The sequence below is a fragment of the Carassius auratus genome, chromosome 31 (genome assembly GCF_003368295.1).
Source record: "Carassius auratus strain Wakin chromosome 31, ASM336829v1, whole genome shotgun sequence".
NCBI lineage: Eukaryota > Metazoa > Chordata > Actinopteri > Cypriniformes > Cyprinidae > Carassius > Carassius auratus.
Genome location: NC_039273.1, coordinates 8,358,007 through 8,382,613, shown reverse-complemented (window position 1 = coordinate 8,382,613; position 24,607 = coordinate 8,358,007). Strand labels below are relative to the sequence as shown.

Below are 24,607 nucleotides of genomic sequence, written 5' to 3'. Positions count from 1 at the left end.
TATCTCTCAAGTGGACCATTGACACTCCATCTACAATCTCAAATAGGAGTGTCAATGGTCCACTTAAGAGATAGGTGGTAGTAATGCACTTATAAGTCTTATAAGTATTCATGTAAACAGTCGTTTTTTTTTTTACTAAACATTGTCGGTATAAAGGCTATTAAGTGAATGTAACAGTTGAGAAACAGTTAGATCCGTGCGTAAGGTCTTGAAGAGACATCAACCTAAATAAACCTGCTGCTGTCTGTTATTAAAGTTTATTTATACATTGAAGACTAACCAGTGTTATTTTAAAGTTAAATAGATTATTCGGTTACTGTGGTGTTTCTGTACCAGAATATGGTAGGTTATACCTACATGAAAAACTTAAAGCACAGTTAATTTTAGTTGTATCTTGTTATTGTATTTGTTTGTGCCATTGCTTATCATTAATCAATTCTTATTTCATTACTGTTTACTTGTCTTTTTTTAGTTAAAATAAAATCAATTCAGAGTTTGAAATCAAAGTTCTTTCTAAGTATCTTACTCACAATATACATATGAATCAGCATTATAAATTGTAAGATACAAATACACTGGGTGACAAAACATTTAGATTGGATGACTGTAGTTTAAAAATATGTCTAAAAAATGATACCCTAACTCCCCCCCTCAAATTCAATTCTGAAATATGCCAAAGCTAGTCTCCAAAATGCATCACCATGACAAATTTATAACTGGACAAACACAGTGATTACATTAAAGTTTCATAGGGCAAGTAGTCCTTATTTTCAGTCATTTATGATTTCATCCCCTGTATATTTAATGCATTTGATACATACAGTATATGTATTTGATGGTATAGTACTTTATTATGCTAATTTTATTTTGAGTGCAAATTATCTTTTGTTTCCGAAAAAAAAAAAACTAAGATAATGCAATGAATCCCAACAATAAAAACAAAATGATTCTGAATAGATCCTAATGTGAAAAGCAACAAGGAGCTCTCAATCACCTACTGTAAATATCAATGTATCTGAAAGCCTGCAAGATAATGAAATATTCTCCAAATCTCTTTCCTCAGTGACTGACAGGTTCCTTTCTGCCAAAGTTAACATCCCACACCTTGACTTAAACTATCAGGATGACTGCAGAGCAAAACACCTGTCAATATTGCTTTAAAAACAGCAGGAAATTGGCTCATCTGCTTTGAGAGAGGAAGTGAGCCAATGAAAAACTGTACCAGAGAGTTAGGAACAGAGCATGGAGAAGGCACTGGTAATGATTTACAATGTTTCCACACCTGAACATGTTCTCAATCGCAGGTTTCCATTAACAGTGATATTTAATCCTAGAGATGGATGTACTGTATGCAGTATTTGAAGTGGACTAGAGAAAGAAAGGCGGGGAGGAATACTACCCTCAGGTTAGGATTTGAAAGCATTTTTGGTCAAAATGGTATTCATTTCATAACATAATATAAGACAAATCAAAGCAAGTCCAAGGATCTATTCAATGTTCTGTGACTCAATTAAATACTTGTTATCAAGACCACTTTTAGATGCATGCCTAATAAATTTGAAGTATTACAAAAAGAAAAATGAAAAGACAGCACCTTGCAAGCATCTTGACTAAGAAACAAATAATTCTTAAATTAAGCTTCTCAGACTGAACTTGCCCTGAATAAGAAATACTGAATGACTGTCTATGCTGACAGATCTTTCCCAAGAAATCTCTCCACATGAAAATTAATTAGCAAACACATGATTTCAAAGTGCAGGCATTTACGCAATACTTTGCTTGCAAACACTATGTGTGTTCAAAGACATGCCAGATATATATATCTATCTCTCTCTCTCTCTCTCTCAGGGACTGTGATCTTGTCAAATAGTTTTGCTCATAAATATTTTAATAAAAGCAATAAAGCACTCTATGCCATGCTGTATTCAGGTAAAGGATATTGGTTGACAAAAAGAACAGTAATTTGGTATTATTTCCCTTATGGAAGGTATAGTTCACCCAAAATGAAAATTATTTCATAATTTACTGACCATCATGTAATTTTAAAACATGAAACAATACACATAACAAATGCATTGTGAGAAGTGACTAAATGTTATTTTGTGCCCATACAAATGTCAATTGTCACTAAAACTATTTAGGTATCCTTCAAAATATCTTCTTTTGTGTTCTGCAGGAGAAAGAATGTCATACTGGTTTGTAATAATATGAGGGGGAGTAACTGAATTTTCAGTTTGGGGGAACTCTCTCTTCAAGTATTGACCACCTAAAATTATTCCAAGTACAGGGGTAGAAATGGTTTGCTTTCTAAAAGAAGTACCTGCGGTCTGACACTTCACTGATTGTAGGGCTAGATGATCTTGATGGTAGCTCAATTACCCCCTCCATCTCTTCACTCTTTACTTTCAGCATTGTAGAAACAAGAGGCTGGCGAGAGCTCTGAATGCTGCTTGGTGCACCTGTTACTTTAAAAGACAGAGGAAGAAAAAATTAAGACTGTGCCATCTTCTGCAGAAGCAAACATTTTCAGCATAGTGTCAACATAATTGTAATTTATCATGAAGACTCTTGGAGATTACAGGACATTCTACGACCTAATTAAATATCAGTTATTCAAATTTGTGATTATATGCAATTTTATTAAGCAGTTAACTACAAATCAAGCTAAAGTGACCTATACAACCTGCCTACATTTAACAAATGTCAGATTTTCTAAATAGTTAATTGCTGACTCTCAGTTAAATTGTCAATCAGTCAATATTAACCAATGTTCAAACAAAGACATATAAAGAAATATGTAACGTCTTTAAGTGCACAATAGGACCTTTGGAGTCTGTTTCCTCTGTAGACTTCTCTTCTTGTTTGCTCGGTGTTCTCTTGGAAGTCTCCAGACGACCTCTGACCTGGGCAATCAAACGGGAAAATTCGCTACTGTGCTGCTTCCCTAAGTAAAGGAATCAAAAGGCAGAAAAATAAAGTGCTTAGTACTAATTTCAACTTACTTTATATAAAGAAATTAAGAAGTAAATACTGAAGCTTGAAAAATGGGCATTCTATACAAGACCTGAATGCCTCCAGGAAAGTTTCAGGAGGTGGAGCATATTATTCAATTTTGATGAAAGATTAATTAATTCCCACCATTTTGCAATAATGTGCACTAATGAATTAGGAACGTGCATTGTTAAGTAAATATGGTCAATTATGATTTCATGCTAACTTTCTTCATTATGACTTTTTAACCTTTAAAAAAATGCCAAAACCAACATTATACAATAGTCATGCCTGGACAATAAGTGATTACATAATGTCAAAATACATTAATAAAGTAAAAAAAAAAAAGCCATAAAAGAAAAATCTGAATGTATCTTGTACCGCAAATGATTATATTTCAATCTTAGCTTTCTCTTTAAACCGAGAATGAATCCTGCAATGGAAAATAAGAATGACTCTGAAAGCACTGGCATTACAAGGCAGGCCATGTAGTGGTGAAAAACAACAAAAGCAGATGAAAGGTCATACGGCCTGCTTTTAAAATTACATCAGCCGTCAACTGAAGTGACGAAGAACTGCAGGAGAAAAAATACAGAGATATCCAGCACAGCTCACCATCACTTACACACTGCTTTTAAATGTCCTTAGAACCTGTCATTCATCGGTGTCTGTTTGCATGTGTAAAATCCTATCAAATCTTCGTTTTTAGCCTAGTAAGCAGGTACACCAATAATTAAATGGAAGTAATGCTAACAAGAAAACATAACAATTTTCACACAACATTCATCTTTCATATTTTCAACATAGAGCAAATTGTTCCAGCAGGGTCCTGTTATTCTTAAGGCCAAATTTTTTGCCAATAAAATGGCACACTTAGCAACATTACTCATATAGTGTTATCTTAACTCAACCACACTGTTGTTTCTCACAAAAAAACATTAGAAATGTACATGGTGTGCATTAGTCATTACCTTTATGGCAAGTTAGCCTGATATCTAAATAATACTAAATTTATCTAAATTTATACTAAAAATTTGTAAAGAAAAAATCCTCACGTGAATAATTTATGAACTAGAATGCTTAAAAAAATTTAACAAGACAAAATCAATTCCATTTTTGCAATTTGTCGTCTTTTAATTTTGTCATTTTTAAAAGCATGTTTTAAATTGTTTGAATATCCTTTATTTTCATTATATTAGGTGCACATGCACAGTATGCTGTACCATGCAGTGTTGATTACCTTCTGTTTCACGTGTGCAATGCAATTTCTTTTGTGGAACTGATACAAGTATCTATCCATCAAAACTGCAGTATCGATAAAAACGGTTTTAAGTTAGCCCAAGCCATGCCACCCACCCACCAGCTGTATGTGATCTGCGTCTTGCACAAGTCATTCTGATGCTGAAGACACTTGGTAAACAATGAAATCAGACCTTTCTTCCAGAGCCAATACAATTATAAATGTATCAAACATGATACAAGTTCTTGAATTTATTTGTTCTTGCTATAAGCAAAAGAAGCTGTGAAGCTGCTAGGATAATAACTAAAAAGCCCTGGAGTAGTGGTTTACGGATAGCTAACACAGCTAACTCTCATAATGCTACAATGCTTTAAACTAGATGAACACAGAGGATGATTGGGAATGCTAATGCTGGGGGAAGTTGTGGTCTATTGGTAAGGGAGTTTAACTCGTAACCCTAAGGACGTGGCTTTGAGTCTCGGGCCGGCAATACCCCGACTGAGATGCCCCTGACCAAGGCACCAAACCCCCAACTGCTCCCCAAGCAGCGCAGCATAAACGGCTGCCCACTGCTCCAGATGTGTGTTCACTGCTGTGTGTGCACTTTGGATGGTTTAAATGTAGAGAAGTAAAGTCAATTCACTTTAACACATGGCTTTCTCCTGCTATTTTATATCTCTGGGGATGCAACAAACTAAAATATAATTTGTATTTTTTTTCTTGCAGATTTTGTATTTAACAGGTGTTCCTATATGGCGACAGTCTACATTAAAATATGAACATGTGACAGAACAAAAAGAACATTACAGGAATCTTGAAAACATTACTAAGAAGTCGGTGGTGAAGTGTTACAAGACTTCAGTGTCTAAATATACAGTTTCTTTCTCAAGTTATATTGCGTCATGCTCAGGAATCTTGGGATAGAAATCTGAGGCTTCAGAGTTATTTACTGAAGACAAAAGCAGGACCAAATCTGATAATGGCCAGTTACCCAACAGGCTTTTGAGCTTTGCATCCTTGTGTATATATACAAACACATAACAAAAAAAAAAAAAAAAAAGACGGACTACAGATTTAATGACTTGCAGAACACACAACTATAAACAATATTATAGTGTACAATCTAATCTAAGACTCCGAAACAAAATCATCCAACAAAATAATCATTTACACGCAACACATACGTGCCAAAATTATACACGCATGTACAAGAAAACAGTTTAATGCTCTGTTCATTTTCATTTTTCATTTTTGACAGACAGAGATGGCTGGGTTTAAATTGGTAAATTAAAGGTAAAACGCTATATATATATATACACACTCTCAAAATTAAAATTCCCAGGGAAACACCAAAATGTATAGCCTGAATGCATCATTGTAAGTCGCTTTGGATAAAAGTGTCTGCCAAATGTATACATGTAAATGTAAAAATACATTAAATATAGGAAATACATACTTTAAATATTTTTAAATGATATTCTGTTTATAGAATTGCACTATGGCCTAAAAGTGAGACTTTTGTTTCATTATTTAGGATGGACCCGTGTCATTTCCCCATTCATCGGACACTCCATGAAGCTGGTGAATCATCAAGCCCTTTTGATGATTAATCAAGAGTTTATCTCGGCATGCTGCTATTTATAGATCTCCTCCGTGCTGCACATCAATATTTCAACATCCTGTCTCCGACATCACAGTCTGGCTGCTCTTATCACACATTGGCTTTCATCTTTTGCTGCTAGATCAATTTTATATGACAAATATGGGCCATGTTTTCTCACTTGGTAAAAATGACACCAATCCACCTTAAATGGCTTTGTTTCTAATGTTGGCCTCTGGGAGGAGGTTGTTAGGATAAGTGAGTTTTATTATAGCAGAGACGCCACTAGGACTAGCAGCTGTAACCTGTTCATGTCAAATAGAAACATGGTTTGAGCACAAGGAACAAAACCTTAAGTGTTGAAGTTAACAGGGCATAACGTTTGGACCTGTAAGGATAAACATCCACAATCAGAAACAATTAAAGGACATTCAGCTTACTTGGGGAACATCTTCATCTTCAGTTTTTTAGGTTTATGTTAAAGGAGCAGTTCAATCAAAAATAACAGCTCTGTTATCATTTCTCACTCCCATGTCTGTGGAACACAAAAGTAGAATTGTACTGGTTGCTTCTCCATTATTATTCCCATCTCACTGAGGCTTTCAAGCTTAAAAAAAAAGACAAAAATACCATAACAATGTCACATACTGGTCCATAAGACTATAAGTCTTCTGAAGTCATATGATCGCTTTGTGTGAGAAATAAGATGTTTTCAACAATAATAATCTCCTCCACCAACACAAATTAAAATTATTTTAATTTTATTCCAATAAAACACCACAAAACACAAACTGACTTACAACCATGTTCATTTGTGTCATCAGCTGATTCCCTTAAAGCCCTTTGGGCAGTACATCAAACAGGGCACAGTATTTTTAAAGCTTGGAGCCCATTGTCTGATTTTTTTGGTCCAAGCGTTCTGAGCCAGGTCACTAAGGCAGAATGGAACATTTGATGAGGTAGGATCGATCTTGAGACCCTGTTGGTATTGTCGTATTGATCACCACCTTCCCCTCCAACCCCTCGAGGGATCTTTCTCCATTTCTCTCTCACTCCCTCACTACCTCACACACACACACACACACACACACACACACACACACACACACACACACTTAGCTGCTTAGTGAACTTGGAGTCACAAAAGGCAAAGGTTTCTGGAAAACATTTTGGCTGAGAAATATCGAAATGGCCAGGAAAGAAATTTCAAAGTGAAAGCATGCAGCTCCACTCAAGACCTAGCAAAATCTGTATTCAGTTTAGAAATCTCTGCACCACAGTTCTGCATAGAGTCCAAACCACACCTGAACAAGATCTGATATATGAGGTGGAAACGAAAATTACAGATGATACATGGATTTGTTTTTTGTTTTATGATTACGATCAAAGCTGTACCTTCAATCCTAAAGCCATTTTTGCCCAGCAACTCCCTTTAGCATAGCTACACCACTTCTTTAATGTAATTTTAAAAAAACATATATATATTTTTTGTTTTGTTTTGTTTTTTTTTTTCACTAAAAACTAGTTACAACAACATATAACAGAAACTAACATGGTACATATTTTAAAGCAGGGCTATTCAATTGGCGGCCCACCAATCATCTTCATCCGGCCCGGGGGAAGAGTCGCACACACGCCTCGTATTGTTTTTGCTGCAATTAGTTTGTCCACAAGGTGACAACACTGGCCTGGGCTGTTGTTTCACAGCCGAAAAAGAAAAGGAAGACACTCGCCCGACAAGCAGTCATGTGAGGGGATTATGAGATATCCACAACTTTAAACGAGTATAATTAGCGTGCTATTAGTCATGTCTTCTAGCAAGAAATAGCAGATACTGGACAAAGTTGACTGGAGTTTGAAAGGCTGCGCGTTCGATTTTTTCAACATACGCTGCTGAGCTGCCTCAGTTATGTTGAGTAAATACGGTCTTAAATGATTCCTAAATGACTTTAAAATGTTGGGAGAAAAGCGAATGTGTGCGTCAGATCCGCATCAGGTTTTAAAGTGATAGCGCTGCTTTTAAAGTGAAACCTGATGAAGTCTGTCATTGATGTAAATCAAAGAACAAAAGAAAAAGGAGAAATCCCTCCACTGCTCCACTGCTCATAAGCTAATTAACTTTTGTAATTTTTATTTTTTATTTATTCAAACTTTTAGTTTGAATAAAGGTTAATTGATATTCATTTTGTAGTTTATACATATACAATTTATAGTTTATTTGAAGACTGTTTTAAGTTTTCAGAGCCTATTAAGTGTTAAAAATAATGGGTTTTAATTATATTGTAAGGTTGAAAGGCTATAATTATTGGCTAAAATTGAGGGAAAATAGAGATAGAATTTAATAGAGATATCAAGTAATATAACTGGTACCAATGATACTGGCATTCATTAACAGTAGGCTACTTAGTAAAAAAGATGCCATTAAACCTTATTTAAAATATACCATCTTTGTTATTTCTTCATAAATTTAGAGGTTCAATGTGCGATTATGATAACATAAATATATGCATATGTAAATAATCACAATAAATTACATTAAAAATGTGTAATTGATTAGTTATTTTTTTTAATCGATTGATAGCACTAATGTTAACCTTTCAAAGATGTTATTGTTGGTATATTTTTATTTTCCAAAAAAAAAAAAAAAAAGACATTGGGATGATCGTCCCTACCAGGCCCCCTTAAAATTCAATAGTCTGGCCCTCAAGTTAAACTAATTGAATAGCCCTGTTTTAAAAAGACTGATTAGTAGATAAATATTCCAGATGATTTTATGAGACACTAATAGCTGGATTTTCTTTCAATTCTGACTTTTTAGATAATTTAAAGAATGAAAAGGACAATATAACCATTGCTTAAATAAGAAATACAAATTTGCCATTTATTTTCCAGACCAGAATGACTGGATAGGCCCATCACACTGAAGCCAGAATAAAAAAAAATAAGTAAGAGTCTGAGACTCAGAACTGGACTATGTCTAAGACAGACTGCTTTCTCATCTCAAAGACTTACTGCACACTGTCCACATTAAGTGATATAAAGAGCCTGTTGTGACATCACTCAAACATCAGTGCAAGGACAGCACTTCCCCTAACAACCCACTACATTAAGAGTAAATCACTCGCATATGCAACTAAATCTTTTCTCTGGGCAACTAAATGATGTCTAATATAAGCCAATGGCTAATAAATTCTCAGATTTTACTCGCCAGTGTGCGAGTTGGATGCTAAGTAGATGTTTAGCACAGATATATTTTCACAAGCGAAAACTCTGACTGAGTGCTTCAGGTTCATTCCCAATCAAGGGATCTGTGATAATTTTTAGTTCATCGCAATGGATGCGCAGGGCACCTGGCAGTTGACGTACCGTAAACTCTAGTGTGAAGGCGCATGACAAACCGTCGCTTTCTCTCGCTATGTCGCTATGTCATTTGTGTGGAAGTATTTCGAAATCTGTGTGCAGGATACGGGTAGCCGATCAGCACTGCAAACCGTGAAGAGATGTTCAGATCAACTTCTCACATGTTGGATGAGAAACGAAATGGACTAAACTGTGACGAAGTTAAAGAGTTTTTTTTTTTTTTTGTAAAGTAGAACTTGCATGCACGTTTGAAAAGCCAGAGGTAAACGTCAGTTCTGTATAGGATGATTATTTTTATTGTACCTTAAAATTATATCGACTGAATTTGATTTTAAAATCACCTGCTGTAGCACAATTAAAAAGTGTTTCATTCAACCAATTAAATTTTTTTAGGGTAATGATTCACATTTATATGAGACAATAAGTTATTTATTTTTCATTGGCTCAAGTAAAAAAATATAGATGTGAATCATTACCCTATTTTTTTTTTTTATTGGATGAATGAAACACTTTGCATCTTTGTTTTATTCGCACCAACATTATTTGATTTTAACATTTTGGAATAATCTATTTATATAGCATACTTTTATTTAGTCTCACTGGTAAAGACCTTTTTTTTTTTAAAAACCAAATTAAAAACTAAAACAAATACTGAATGCTGATTAAGAAACAACTTATTGAATGTGTGTTGATTGTGTTGTTTGGATTGTAGAACTATGCATTGTAGAACTTTAATTTCACATGGTTACAGTTAATCTTTTCATTTAAGGCCAGTTCTAGTTTCAACCCAATTCAAATACAAAAGCTAAATGCTGATGTCTGTAACATCTATGTTCGTATTGAATGTAGGCTACTTACTTTACAGTAAGTACTGTTAATTTCAGATGGTTACGGTTATTGTTTTCAATAGCCAAAAGCCAGTTTGGCCTATTAAATACCAAATAAACATCTTGTTTATGCACACCTTCCTTTTTTCTTGTTTGCTGGTTAAAAATCGGCCGTGAAAAATCATGATCGTGCATCCCTACTAAATAGCTATTTTACCAATCTTTTTTGTTAATAATTATGTAGGAAAAGTAATAGATTCATGTATGGCAAGAGTGCACCTCAAAAACCTACATCATAACAGGAGTTCTGACCTTTGTCAAAAAAAGTCTTCTTTGTTGCCTTTTTCTCTATCACACTTTAGAAATCATCAGAAATTATACATCACTTGAAAAGTTAAAATCTCAAAATTCATCCTTTGAAACCCATTTTAAAATCAAACATTGCATTCCCGTGAAAATGGTAGATCAAAATATTTTCAGTCATAAATTAACAAATTTGGATCATGCACTTTCAAGTCTATGTTCAAACATGTGAGTGACAGTTAAGAGGTTAAATAATACTTGATTATCATATTATAATGCTTTACTGACTGATGTTAAGAGTGTACTTTTACAGATATTTTAAAAAAAAAAAATCTACAAACAAATACAAGTCTGAGAGTAAATTAAGAAATTTACTAGCCAATGGCAATTCAATTGCCTAGGTGTCCGTAGAAGGTTGTCTAAACCAGTGATCCTCAAATCTGGATTGTGAGATTCACTTTCCTGCAGAGTTTAGCTCCAACTCTAATCAAACAAACCTACTCGTGATTTTCTAATGATCCTGAAGACATTGATTAGCAAACTCAGGTGTGTTTGATTAGGGTTAGAGCTAAACTCTGCAGGAAAGTGGTTCTTGCGAGCCATATTTGAGGATCACTGCTTTAAACTGACAAGAGCGATTCTTTATTCAGTATCAGTTTTATAAAACCAGGACTCACGGTACTTTGAGTGTAACTCCTCAATTTCTTCAGCATTCTGATTCTTCGTAGTGACGATTAACTGTCAGACACAAAACATGAAAACAGTATGAATCTAAATGCTGGAGTTGCTTCCACATAAATACACTTTTAAAAGCTCAACCATCACAACAATTTATTTCATAAATAAAAATAAAATACAACAGATACATACATATAGAAATCTATATGATGTTATATACACATTTATATACATATATATATATCTTTTTATTAAAGAAATAAGAATCCATAGTAGCACATACAGGTTTTCGTTTATTCGCCAATTGATTCTTCAGCCTCTCGTTGTCTTCAACTTCTTTGGCAATTTCTCCAGCTGTTAGAAAAAGCAAAATCATTAACTATAAAATACAACTACCTTTTTTGAAGATAACAACATGTAAATATATACAAATACATACAAATCCCACCCCAATACCTACAGTACCTATTTCGTTTTCTTGAATCTATTTAAGTACACAAAAGGATGATCATTCTCATATCATTCTGTATAACATGACCGTTAGGTTTTACACAATCTTGTGGCATATAAGTCAGTTTGAGTTCTATAATTTATCAATTCTATCTGCCATTGTATATGACAAATCAGAACCCCACAGGTAGTGAGATAAAAAAAAAATTTAAAAAAAACAATCCACACTCAAGCCCAGCTCTTAAACAGAAACCATGGTAACGCCAGGTGAATGAAAGAAAAATAGAAGGTTTCCCGGCAAACCTTTGACACCTCAATGAAGCGAGATACATTCAGCTCTGAAAGGGTCAGTGAGAAGGGAAGCAGAAACTCAAACAAAACTTGAGGGATGAAAGTACTGTATTTTTTCACCAGCCCTGTCATTTTTTTATTTTTTTGCCAGGGTCCCCCACAGGGTAACTAACTCCAGCACATAATTTACATTCCACCACCTACAATCACTGGAAAGAGCGAAACAGTGTTCAGTTAAACTCTTTCACCAGCAATACAGGCTGGGCCAAAACACAGGCTAATTTATGTCATTCATCATCATGTTAGAAACACACGTTTACATGAAACCTCAAACAGCAAATATTTATTCATTTGTTCATTCAGTTATTGATCTCTGACTTTATACCTGATTTGGGCTTGAGTGCATCACACTGTGCATTATAAATCTGGGTGAATTCTTGGTGGCGTCGCACTAGCTGTTCTCTGCTGCCTTGAGCGGACAAGTGGCATTCTTTAAGCATCTTCTTGAGCTTTGGAACAGAAATCAAAGTGTACAAGAGCTTGGGCATCGCCTTTCGCCTTCCACCACTAAAACACAAACACATAAGCAAGTGACAGAGTCACTAAAAATATATATATTTTTTAAATACAATTAATACAATACAGAAAAAAGTAAATTGTCATTCAAAACAAATTTACAAAAACAATTCCTGAAATTATTCAGCCTTTGTATAAAGTATTTTAGCAGCAATTTTAGATTTGGATTTATTTCACAATAAGTTTCCACGTCATATCAATAAAAAGAGAAAAGTAGCTACCTACCATGCAGCCCTCAGCAGTGTGAGTTTACTATATGTGACACTTAAAGGGTTAGTTCACCCAAAAATGTAAATTTTGTCATTAATGACTCACCCTCATGTCGTTCCAAACCCGTAAGACCTCCGTTTATCTTCGGGACACATTTTAAGATATTTTAGACATGTCCAGAAAGGTAATAAAAACATCATCAAAATAGTCCATGTGACATCAGAGGGTCAATTAGAATTTGTTGAAGCATTGGAAATACATTTTGGTCCAAAAATAACAAACATTATGACTTTATTCAGCATTGTCTTCTCTTCCAGGTCTGTTGTGAGTGTGTTCACAACACTGTAGTGAGGCAGTTAACGTACAACGCTGCTGATATGTTATCTTTGTTATTCTGCGCACCAGAAAACACTGAAGACAATGCTGAATAAAGTCGTAATTTATTTATTTTTTGGACAAAAATGTATTTTCGATGCTTCAACAAATTCTAACTGACCCTCTGATGTCACATGGATTACCGTATTTTCCGGACTATAAATCGCACTTTTTTTCATAGTTTGGCTGGTCCTGTGACTTATAGTCAGGTGTGACTTATTTATCAAAATTAATTTGACATGAACCAAGAGAAATGAACCAAGATAAAACATTACATATAAAACACAACAAAACATAGAGCACCCTCTCGCGGCTGTAGACGGTAATGTTTTCTCTTCATTCTTGGTTCTAAATAAATGCGATTTATAGTCCAGTGCGACTTTTATATGTTTTTTTCCTCGTTATGACGTATTTTTGGACTGATACGACTTATACTTGGGTGCAACTTAAAGTCCGAAAAATACAGTACTTTGATGATGTTTTTATTACCTTTCTGGACATGGAAAGTATACCATACATACATTTTCAATGGAGGGTCAGAAAACTCTCGGACTAAATCTAAAATATATCTTAAACTGTGTTCCGAAGATGAACAGAGGTCTTATGGGTTTGAAAGACATGAGGGTGAGTTTTTAATGACATAATTTTTATTTTTGGGTGAACTTACCCCTTAATGTCTCTTCAAAATTGGGATTTATCATAAACATTAAGCTGAATTAGGATTTCAAATAAGCTTTCAATTGATGTATGGTTTGTTGGCACAGTGGATAAGACGCATGCCTTTGGTGTGAGAGACCCGGGTTCGAATCCACTGTGAGGCACCAATGTGTCCCTGAGCAAGACACTTAACCCCTAGTTGCTCCAGAGGCGTGTGACCTCTGACATATATAGCAATTGTAAGTCGCTTTGGATAAAAGCGTCAGCTAAATGTAATGTAATGTAAATGATAGGATGATATTTGGCGGAGATACAACTATTGAAAATTTGGAATCTGAGGGTGCAAAAAAAAAATCCATAAAAGAAAAATCTATAATTTTGACCCCTACAATGTTTATTTTATTTTTTTTTGGGGGGGGGACTTCGGACTTCGGACTGGTTTTGTGGTCCAGGGTGACATATAGCATTAGTTATTGTAATTTCTTCAAGCATGGGCCGTGTAAATTATAAAGCTAAAAGGTTGCCAACTTTAGCTGTCCAAAGAGTCAAACTGCAACCCTTTCCATCTAAACTAGTTATCTCTTGAGCCTGTGTTTTGGTTGCACTTCAGCCACATCCAATTGTATGTAAAGTCTTTCATTAAAAAAGATGAATATTTCCAATAATGTTTTGAGTTACTGAATTATTGAGTTACCCTCTCAGATGACATAATTTTTTTAGAATTCAGTATGTACATCGTACATTTCAATGTGTACAACAAACCACATTCTCGGATTAATGCGCAAAGAGCTGAAGTAGAGTACAACCAAAACAAGATGCATGCGGTTTTCATTTTTAATAGAGGGCCAAAAGTTACATAATGTATGTTCAATAATATTCACTATCAATTCTTCTACCAATTAATATAGTACAATAGCCTAACTGTGCATTTTTGCCCATTATTCAATACAATGGTGCAGTATCATGCTAACTATATATGAAGTCATAACTTCATAGTTTTACTGTGTAGTTTGGGCAACTGTTGTGGTGGAAAGTAACTCATATCTCTGGCTTAAACCATTTTGACCTTGATGCCAACAAACTTTCCAGTTCCACCATCTGAAAAAGAAATCCTCCAAAACAAAATGCCACCGTGGCAGAGTAGGTGTTACCTGATACTGAGTAGTATTTTTCGCCAACCACAGCACTTTGGTTTCAGGCCAAAGAACTTTAACTCTTGTAAAGGCCAAAAAGAATTACTACCAAAATGGTTCAGGTTTTGTCCTATGGCTTTTACATGATTTAATGCCAGCCTTTCTCAGAAAAAGCATTCTCCTAGACACTGACACTGTCACTGGTTTCTTGGTCCCTTCATGGCATGATCCTGATTGTTGGCCGTATTGCCATTTACTTGTGTGATCTTTAGGGGATCACATCATAAATAATTGCATCTTTCCCTGATTTTCTTCATGAAATATATCACAAAAACAATTAAAAAAAGAAGTGGCATGCTTATGAAACAGGCAAGAAAATGGCCTAAAAACAACAGTTTTATCGGCATGATGTGTAATATTCTTTTTATCAAATTGCTATTGTATACTTTTACACTTCCTTTCTTGATACACTGATTTATAAGATAGCATTACTCATGAATCTGAATATGACCAATGCAGCATTATTTCTTAGTTTTCAAGTATACTGGATACAACAGCCTTCAATAGCCTTAAATAGCTTTGGTGATAAGAGGCAGTTTATCAAAAAATGAAAATCATAATTCCAAACCTGTAAAACTTCCTTTTTCTGTGGATTTCAAAAGAAAAAGTCTTAGTGTTTTTTTTCGTCCAATGTAGTTCGCCACCTAATGTTCTTCAAAATCTCTTCTTTTGTGTTCCACAGAAAAAGTGATAAAGGTTTGATTTGAGGGTAAATTATTATTAACATCTAATATTACATATAAGGTATAAGTATCAGACCCAACACTATTAAAAAAAAATAAAATAAAAAAATGTTAAAGGTGAAATTTTCATCTCTGTAGCAGTAGTATGTCAGGATAGGCTTAAGGCCACAGGAATGCTGATGCATGCCCTCATTAATCATGTTACCCTCAAGGTGTCCAGTAAATGAAATCACCCTTTCTGTCAATCAGACACAAACCAAAATGTCGGCCCTTCAGAATTTCCCTAGGGTAAAAAAAAAGAAGATGGATGAAGATAAGCTATAATTTATAGGTAAAGTTTTTTAATAAGGATCTAATCCATTCTTTAACCACAAGTACTCTTCAGCTAATTTTCAAGTGCCCATAATTATTCACCACAGAAGAGTTCAAGTTTAAATCCGTTCGAGAAAAGTTGTTTCAGCAGAAATCAATGTATTTATTACACTCCATCCAACTAACTCAGACACATGCAAGAATAAAAAAGATACGTGGTTTTAAAGGGTCCCTGATTAGGTAGAAAAATAAACAATCTAGAAAGCGGAGATTGTCAGACATCTGAGCACACAATCTGCAATCTTAAGTGAATTAAATTATATAATACAGCAATTCGTTCTGCTCCATTTATTTGATTGGACAAATGATGTTTCAAGATATTTGAAATGGTTTGTCGTTTGCATCACTCCCCTTGTCTGCATATGTTAAAAACTGAACATTTGATCCCGGTTCTGAAAAAGAGCAATCTTGATAACACCATTTTGAGCAATTATAGACCAATATCAAATCTTCCTTTTATAGGCAAGATTATTGAAAAGTAGTTTTTAATCAGCTGAACAAATACTTAAACTCAAATGGATACCTGGTTAATTTTCAATCTGGTTTCCGACCGCATCACAGTACAGAGACAACGCTCCGTAAGATAATAAATTATATTTGCTTAAATTCTGATTCTGGCAAAATATCAGTGCTGATACTAATAGATCTCAGTGCTGCTTTTGACACTGTTGATCTTAATATACTACTAGAGAGACTGTAAAACTGGGTCGGGCTTTCTGGCATGGTAATAAAATGGTTTAGGTCATACTTAGAAGGGAGAGCTTATTATGTGAGTCTAGGAGAGCATAAGTCTAAGTGGACGTCCATGAAATGCGGAGACCCACAAGGCTCAATTCTTGCACTGCTCTTGTTTAGCCTGTATATGCTACCACTAAGTCAAATAACATGAAAGAACAAAATTGCCTATCACAGCTATGCTAATACCCAGATTTACCGGATCATTTGAGAAAGATAACAGCTGTAACACCAGCATTAAAGATGTTTAAAAATAAGTTTTAGCAGCAAGTGTTTGAAATAATTTGATCCGATGTGGATTATAATCACTAAACAAGGCAGAATTTATAAGCGATGTAAAAGACTATGCACGCTAAACATTAACGTTACCATAGTAAACATGGTAAATATGACCGCTTGGATAAATCAGATGTCAGCTTCATATTCTCTATCACAATTGTGTATTTATTAAGTAACATTTTATCTGTCGTCTCGTTTCAGGAGTTTAGCTCCACATTGCATAATAATGATTTTTGTTCGGGAGCTTTTATAAAAATAGAGAGTCTGCGCTGCGGATCATTTCAGAAAGATAACAGCTACACATGTTTGAAATAACTTGATCCAATGTGGATTATAATCACCATACAAGGCAGATATATTTATAAGTGATGAAAAAGATGCACGCTGGGCATTAACATTACCATAGTAAACATGGTAAAATATGACCACTTGAAGAAATCAGACGTGTTTCTTATTCTCTATCACAATTGTGTATTTATTAAGTAACTTATATTATCTGTCACAAGCCTCGTCTCGAGAGTTTAGCTCACCTATCATAAAAAATATAATAATGTTTTTTGTTCGGGAGCTATGATAAAAATAGAGATATTATAATTAATTCTAAATGTGAGGGCTACTGTGACTACAAATAAACAGAAACAGACTCGACTGAATAAGCATGCTATTTTCATGAGCATTAAAAATAAATAAATAAATAAATAAAATAGAAATAAGTGTATTTATGTGTGATTAATTTAAAGGCCTGATAAATTAAATCAATATGATCAATGTATCACTTATTCTATAGTTAAAACATCGATGCTTTTGAATTTGAATATATAAAGCATGTAAACAAACTGCCGCTTTTATCATGTTTGTTTTGTGATTGCGCATGTTCCAGTGACTTATTTCTTAGTTTTCTGATAACTTCTCTTTGTTGGTGAAATTTTAAGGTTTCATGACGTTGTTCTGAGAGGCGTGTAAAGGGCGTGTTTTAGTGATTTGCAGCGGTGCTTCAGGCTCCACTGTGGAAACCCTGCGCTATTCTGGCCTCGGTGCTACTGGCTCGAGGCTATGAGCCCCGCTCGCCCCGCCTGGCTCACACTGGCCCGACAGTGGAAATGCGGCTATTGACTACATGTGTCAATGCATTGATGAAATTAACAGTTGGATGTGCCAGAACTTTCTTCAGTTAAACAAGGAAAAAACCGAAGTCATTGCATTTGGAAACAAAGATGAAGTTCTCAAGGTGAATGGATACCTTGACTCTAGGGGTCAAACAACTAAAAATCAAGTCAGGAATCTTGGTGTGATTCTGGAGACAGACCTTAGTTTCAGTAGTCATGTCAAAGCAGTAACTAAATCAGCATACTATCATCTAAAAAACATTGCAAGAATTAGATGTTTTGTTTCCAGCCAAGACTTGGAGAAACTAGTTCATGCCTTTATCACCAGCAGGGTGGACTATTGTAATGGGCTCCTCACCGACCTTCCCAAAAAGAACATTAGACCACTGCAGCTCATCCAGAACGCTGCTGCCAGAAATCTGACTAGAACCAGAAAATCTGAGCATATCACACCAGTCCTCAGGTCCTTACACTGGCTTCCAGTTACATTTAGAATTGATTTTAAAAGTACTTTTATTTGTTTATAAATCACCTAAATACATAGCAGATTTGTTCACTGAATATAAACCTAACAGACCACTCAGATCATTAGGATCGAGTCCAGAAGACTTTCAGAAGAGATCAGATGTGCTAAAACATGAGTCACATTTAAATACATAAATGCACAAGACTCAAAACTTATCTGTTTAGCTGTGCATTTACTGAATGAGCACTATGCAATGTTGGAACTGATTGCACTATTTTATGTATAATCATTTACTATTCTTAACTGTTTTCAATTCATTTTAAACCTAAATACATTTTTAAATCATAAATCACTTTGAATTACCATTGTGTATGAAATGTCCTATATAAATAAACTTGCCTTGTCTTAGATCTAGATATATATATATATATATATATATATATATATATATATATATATATATATATATATATATATATATATATACACACACACACACACGTGTATATATATATATATTGTGTCTGAAATGTCAGTTATTCTGTATTAACTTATTTTTATTGAACTTCTGCATTTAAGCAACTTCAAGTAATAACTTGTTAAAAACTAAAAGGGTCCAATTTTTTATAACAGCAGGTCAACTAACAGGCAGCGTTTCCTTAGACCAGTGGTTCCCAAACCTGTCCTGGCGTACCCCCAACACTGCACATTTTCTTTGTCTCCCTAATTAAACACATCTGATTCAACTCATCAGCTCATTAACCCATGTGATAATGAGCTGATGAGTTGAATCAGATGTGTTTAATTAGGGAGACAAAGAAAATGTGCAGTGTTGGGGGTACGCCAGGACAGGTTTGGGAACCACTGCCTTAGACAATCAGATAAGACAATCTGTACTGTCAAACTTCATTTTGTAATATTGCATTATGGGACAAATATTCTCCATACCTTCTCAATCCCTCCTTCTTATCGTCTCTGTTCAAGCACATATCCAGATGTTTATTAATGTGCTGTTCGGACACACCTACTCCACAGACAGGACATTCCACTGCAACACACATTATTAAAAATAATTGTTATTATAACCAGGGTTAAGCCCCTCCTATTAAAATCTCCAGAAAACATGCACAAGTGTTTAAAAGGGGTTCCCCACTCTAAAAGAAAATTACAACTAACTTTTTGTAAAGAAAACAAATCAGAGGGTAACCCATTAAAAATGCATCAAAGGATAATCTGTGTAATAGACTGATATAAAAATCCATTACTTTTAACATTTAGCTAATATACATGTTTATTTCTAACATATAACTGCAACAAAATATCACATTGTGCACATCACCTTTAACCTGCAGCTTATTTTGTGACGTGGAAGGGAAAGCGGTTACATCCATCTTTTCGTCTTTCACCATTCCCCTTGTATCTTCCGCATTTTCTTGCTTGATGTTGTCTAGCTGTTGAATACACACCTCAACACGTTCCAGTTTGACTGGCATGTGACCCTCAAGACTTGTTTGGGTCCATGATGAGGGAGTCACAGGGGTCTTCTTCTGGAAAAAATGACTGAGGGTGATTGCTTCCTTTTTGAGGGCCTTCTGTTTTGCTGCTTTGCCTTTGATCACAATAGCCGGGGTTTCAGGTGAAATAGGGGGTGATTCCAAATTTGAGTGACACAATGTTTGCCTGGTTAGATGAGAAAGAAATGTATAGTCTTTTATTTGATTTGCATTTATTTGATCACAAATTTAGTAAAAAAAAAAAAAAAGTTTTCTGGTTTAGTATACTTGAAAAATTCGTTTATTTCTGTGATGGCAAAGCTAATTTTCAGCAGTCTTTCTTCCACTCTTCAATGTCACAAGTACTTTCAGAAATCATTCTGATATGCTAATTTGGTGCACAAGAAACACTTATTATTATCAATGAGTGAGCCAGCAGACATGCAAGGACAAAAGGGGCTTCCAAAACTTTTGCGCCATGTGGTGTTTGTGAGGGACATACAACATGTAATATGAAAGACACAAAAATATTCTTGAAAAACAAACTGGGCCAAGGAGGACAAAAAAAAAACGAAAAGTTGTTTGAGCCACTATGGGTGACAATTTTTCAGCAGTGTTTTTGACAGCAAAACTGTGCTGCTCTTAACAACGTTTACGCCTTCGAATATCTCCGCTTCCCTACTGAGGGAGAGTGAGAGACGAAATAGTGAAAAATGATTTTAGGGGAGGACAGAAGGGCAGAAGGAGTGCATAAAGAGAAAGCAGTACATAAAAGGAAGTGATAGAGAGAGAGAGAGTGAATGCAGGTAAGCACCTGTCGGTTTCGCAATTCCAGTGCAAATGTGGAAAGCCAACAAATGCATAGAGTGGCTGTGAGGCCATTACAGAGCCATAAAGTGAAGTCAATGAGGTGTGCAAACACTACTTTCCATATTGAAACCTTTTATTTCTCTTTGTCTGCCCGTTAGTCCTCATATACGCACACAAAACAAAACACTTTAGAAAATAGAACAAGAAACAAGGTGTCACAATCTGTATTAAAACAGCTGTGACCATTTGGGGTCTATGTTATCATTTGAATGGTGGTGTCAGTTTTAAATACAACTCTCAAAATAAAAAATGTGTCCATCGTCATTTCAGGCTGCAAAGCAACAAAATGTGATAAATTAGAAGAAGGATGAATCTTCTCTATACCCACTGCACATATTCTGAAAGCTCTACTTACAGGATGGCACCATAACTAAGGTTATTGAGCAGCAGAAAGTTATCAACAAATGAGCCAATGAGAAACCAAATTTAACCGATATTTAAAGATCTACTGAAAACAACAGATGCAATAATAATGCAAACCACACGGTTTATACCGTATTGAAATCTACTCTAAATATCACAAGCACATATCAAAGAGGTTTATGTAGAGGTCTTAATGTCAAAGCAACAAAAAAGAAATTTAAAGGCATGTCCTTTAAAGGATCCTGAGGAGGGTGGAAAAGACATTATATTGTTTTTTTTTTTTACTATATTCGATATACATCTCAATAGGTTTGCATTTAAATAATACACAAAAATCTGGTCTCTGGTTTAAGAGAAGCTCTGTGGCATAAAACTATGGTCCTAAAAACCCTCTCAGATGGCGAGCTATTTGATGAAGCACATATTATATATATATATATATATGTGTGTGTGTGTGTGTGTGTGTGTGTGTGTGTGTGTGTGTGTGTGTGTGTGCGTGTGTGTGTGTGCGTGCATATATATATATATATATATATCTCAGCCGCGGCGCTACCATTGGGCCTGTGAGCATAGACAGTAAAATAAATGGACACAGCGACCCCATTGGATTCGACAGAGAAAGTCGATTAGAAGCACCCACTTCCTGGGGGTCGAGCGTACTGCGCAGACTCAAACTGAGCTTGATGACGTAGATTTCACGTGAGCAACCTGTCTGACAATTGTAAATCTTCTAATCGCTGTGCAAATTATTGTAAGTATTCTGAAAATATCGAAATATCATACAAACACGATATACCGCCCAGCCCTACATAAACATATGAACGTAATATCACAAACAATTATTATATCCAAGAAAGCCAAAGAAATGTAAACAAAAATAAATGCTGTATCTATATAAAAAGCCTTAATAACTGTCCCCAATGTCCTAAAATATGACACATGCCTTTGACATCATCACTGGGAGAAAACAGGATATTAAAACACTGTCCCATAAGGCATCTCTCTCTTCATCCTGATGGCCATCTGTAACTCCACCAACCATCTATATTAGGCACATTCAGACAAAACAGAGGAGACCGATGGCACCTAAGAGACTAAATGAAAAACCAGTATCGCAAATAAAATCTACTGTGTAGTGTGTACTCTATTTTACATTCAATCTGGGGTACACACTTGGGAAAATACTTAATATAAGCTACTTTAGGTAAGGTGAAGACTTTGTAATACTGTATGTCTGTATGTGTAGAGTCTGAGAACTTAAGACCGTTTGAAGAGAAACACAGCCGAGCAGCTTCTGCAGCAGGTAAAGTGTGCCAAAGATATAGCCCCCGAATACTGGGGTTAAAGAAAATCCAGAATTTCATGGCAGGCATTACAAAACTAGCAAACTTCACCAGTTTTTTTGCATTAAATTTGAATTAATTACTTTTTCTTGTTGAATCTTATCCCTACCCATTAATTAACCCCCATTGACTTTCTATAAGACTGTTATTCAGACCCACACTAATTTGCAGACACAGAACTTCTCAGAAAGCTCTTTAGAGTTTTGCAAAAATTAATCACAATTCATCCACAAAGTGACAGAATACAAATATGTGAGTTTAACACATTTTACCATGTTTAAAACCCTTTTGCAGAATTCCAAATAAGCCAACCGCCCCCAAAAAACATTGCAATATACAAAAAAGTCTGCAGAATTCATACTGTATAGGTCCAATGAAGTCAAAAAAAAAATCAGCATCCTTATAAAAACATGAAATAAATGCTCATATTTTAAATGGATAAAAACTTTACCTTGCTGCTTGAAAGCTCTGAACTAAGTCATCTAATAATCTGTTGTTCCTCAGGTCTTGTTCTGTTGATGGCTGCAAGGAGAGTTAAACAAAATTTAATGGAAACATATTAGAATGATATGCTAAAAAAATTTATTAAACTGCAATAGCAGCAATGTTTATATAAAGCAGCCAAAAGTTAATAATTATGCTTCCCAAGGCTGCATTAATTTGATAAAAAATAGAGTAAAAATAGTAAGCTTGTAAAATATTATTACAAGTTAATATAATTGTTTTCAATTTGAATATATTTTGCAATGTAATTTAATCCTGCGATTGCAAAGCTGAATTTTCAGAAGCCATTACTCTATTCTTCAGTGTCACATGATCTTTCATAAATTATTCTAATATGCTGATATGTTACTCAGTTGTTTTTGGTGGTTAAAAATTAGCATTAACAATTATTAATGTTGAGACCAAAGTTCATTAAATAGTATTTACTAGAAATACATTTTTGTATCAATATCTTTACTGTCACGTTTGACCAATTTGTGCAAGCTTACTGTATTATAACAAGAATATTTTCTTCTTAAAAATATTAAGCAGCCAAAGCTGATTCCACATTGATAAAAATAATTTATTTCTGAAGGATCATGCAACACTGAAGACTACAGAAAAGCCTGTTAAATTCATCTTTGCCATCATATTTCAAAATATTACTGACTTAACTGATTTATTTCGCTCACTCCACATATCATAGAACATGTGTGTGTGTGTGTGTGTGTGTGTGTGTGGAGGGAGGGAGAGAAAAAAAGAGAGAGATCTATCAACTTGACATCCAAAGTAAAATCCCCATCCATAGGAGGATTACTTGATTATCTGACAGGAAGTTTTGACAGTCATGTTAATATTATTTACTTACCAAGTTACAAACAGGACACAACAATTTATAGGAGAGAAACTTCCGGATGCACAGAGAACAAACTGTTGGAACAGCACAAAAAAAGAAGCAATGACTTTGCATCTGAATGGCACATTAAACATCATACATGTCAGATGGTTATAAACTGAACTGTAAATGTATACGTACAATTGTGAGAACACTGGGTCATCATGGTGATGTTGAGAAAATCAAAGCAGATAGGACAACGAAGGAGAGTGTCTATGCTCTGATACAGACAAAAATAAACAAGATCTGATGTCACCGAATCTGGGAATATCCAGATGACTAACTGGATATCTCTAACACTGTGATACGTGCTTATTGATGTATAAAACCATTCAGTACATTTTGATCAATATCAGGACAGCTGTGAATGTAAACAAAGAACATAATGAAATCGTGAATCGATTTTATGTTATGTCAATAAAACAACAACTGAAGTAACACTGCAAAAACGTTGATTTCTGCGTTGGCAAACGAGATTATCAAACTATATTATAACGTTACACGTGAGTGGCAAAAAACACAATGGTATCAGATAATCATGTTTCAACTCGAGACTTAAAGTTGAATAAGAGCAAAGAGAACGTACTTTGAGACATGACAGGTTCGGCGGTAAGTCCACTTCGTTTAACTGAGCCATTCTGCAAACCCCCGGGATGTTATTTATTTAAATGAAATAGGAAAATTAATACAACTCTAACTTTAGCTCCAGAAAACAACAATAAACTCCCGCGCATGGCTAACACTTCCTACAATAGCGTCACTTCCGGT

General features: G+C 34.9%; 1 protein-coding gene across 2 annotated transcripts in view; it reads right to left on the bottom strand.

The window, feature by feature from the left end:
- LOC113050448 (E3 ubiquitin-protein ligase RAD18-like) overlaps positions 1-24,607 on the bottom strand; it is a 38,403-nt gene extending 13,796 nt beyond the window's left edge. The window contains exons 1-11 of one of the 2 annotated variants that reach the window (XM_026213411.1): positions 24,426-24,607; positions 23,981-24,059; positions 23,813-23,874; positions 22,913-22,983; positions 19,732-20,072; positions 19,341-19,440; positions 12,126-12,307; positions 11,283-11,353; positions 10,999-11,059; positions 2,825-2,944; positions 2,321-2,465 (exon numbers count right to left, since the gene is read on the bottom strand). In XM_026213411.1, the coding sequence (XP_026069196.1) occupies positions 2,321-2,465; positions 2,825-2,944; positions 10,999-11,059; positions 11,283-11,353; positions 12,126-12,307; positions 19,341-19,440; positions 19,732-20,072; positions 22,913-22,983; positions 23,813-23,874; positions 23,981-24,059; positions 24,426-24,476 (1,283 nt within the window). In that variant the 5' untranslated portion in view covers positions 24,477-24,607. The remainder of the gene's footprint in view (positions 1-2,320; positions 2,466-2,824; positions 2,945-10,998; positions 11,060-11,282; positions 11,354-12,125; positions 12,308-19,340; positions 19,441-19,731; positions 20,073-22,912; positions 22,984-23,812; positions 23,875-23,980; positions 24,060-24,425) is intronic. The other variant, XM_026213412.1, reaches the window with a different exon arrangement.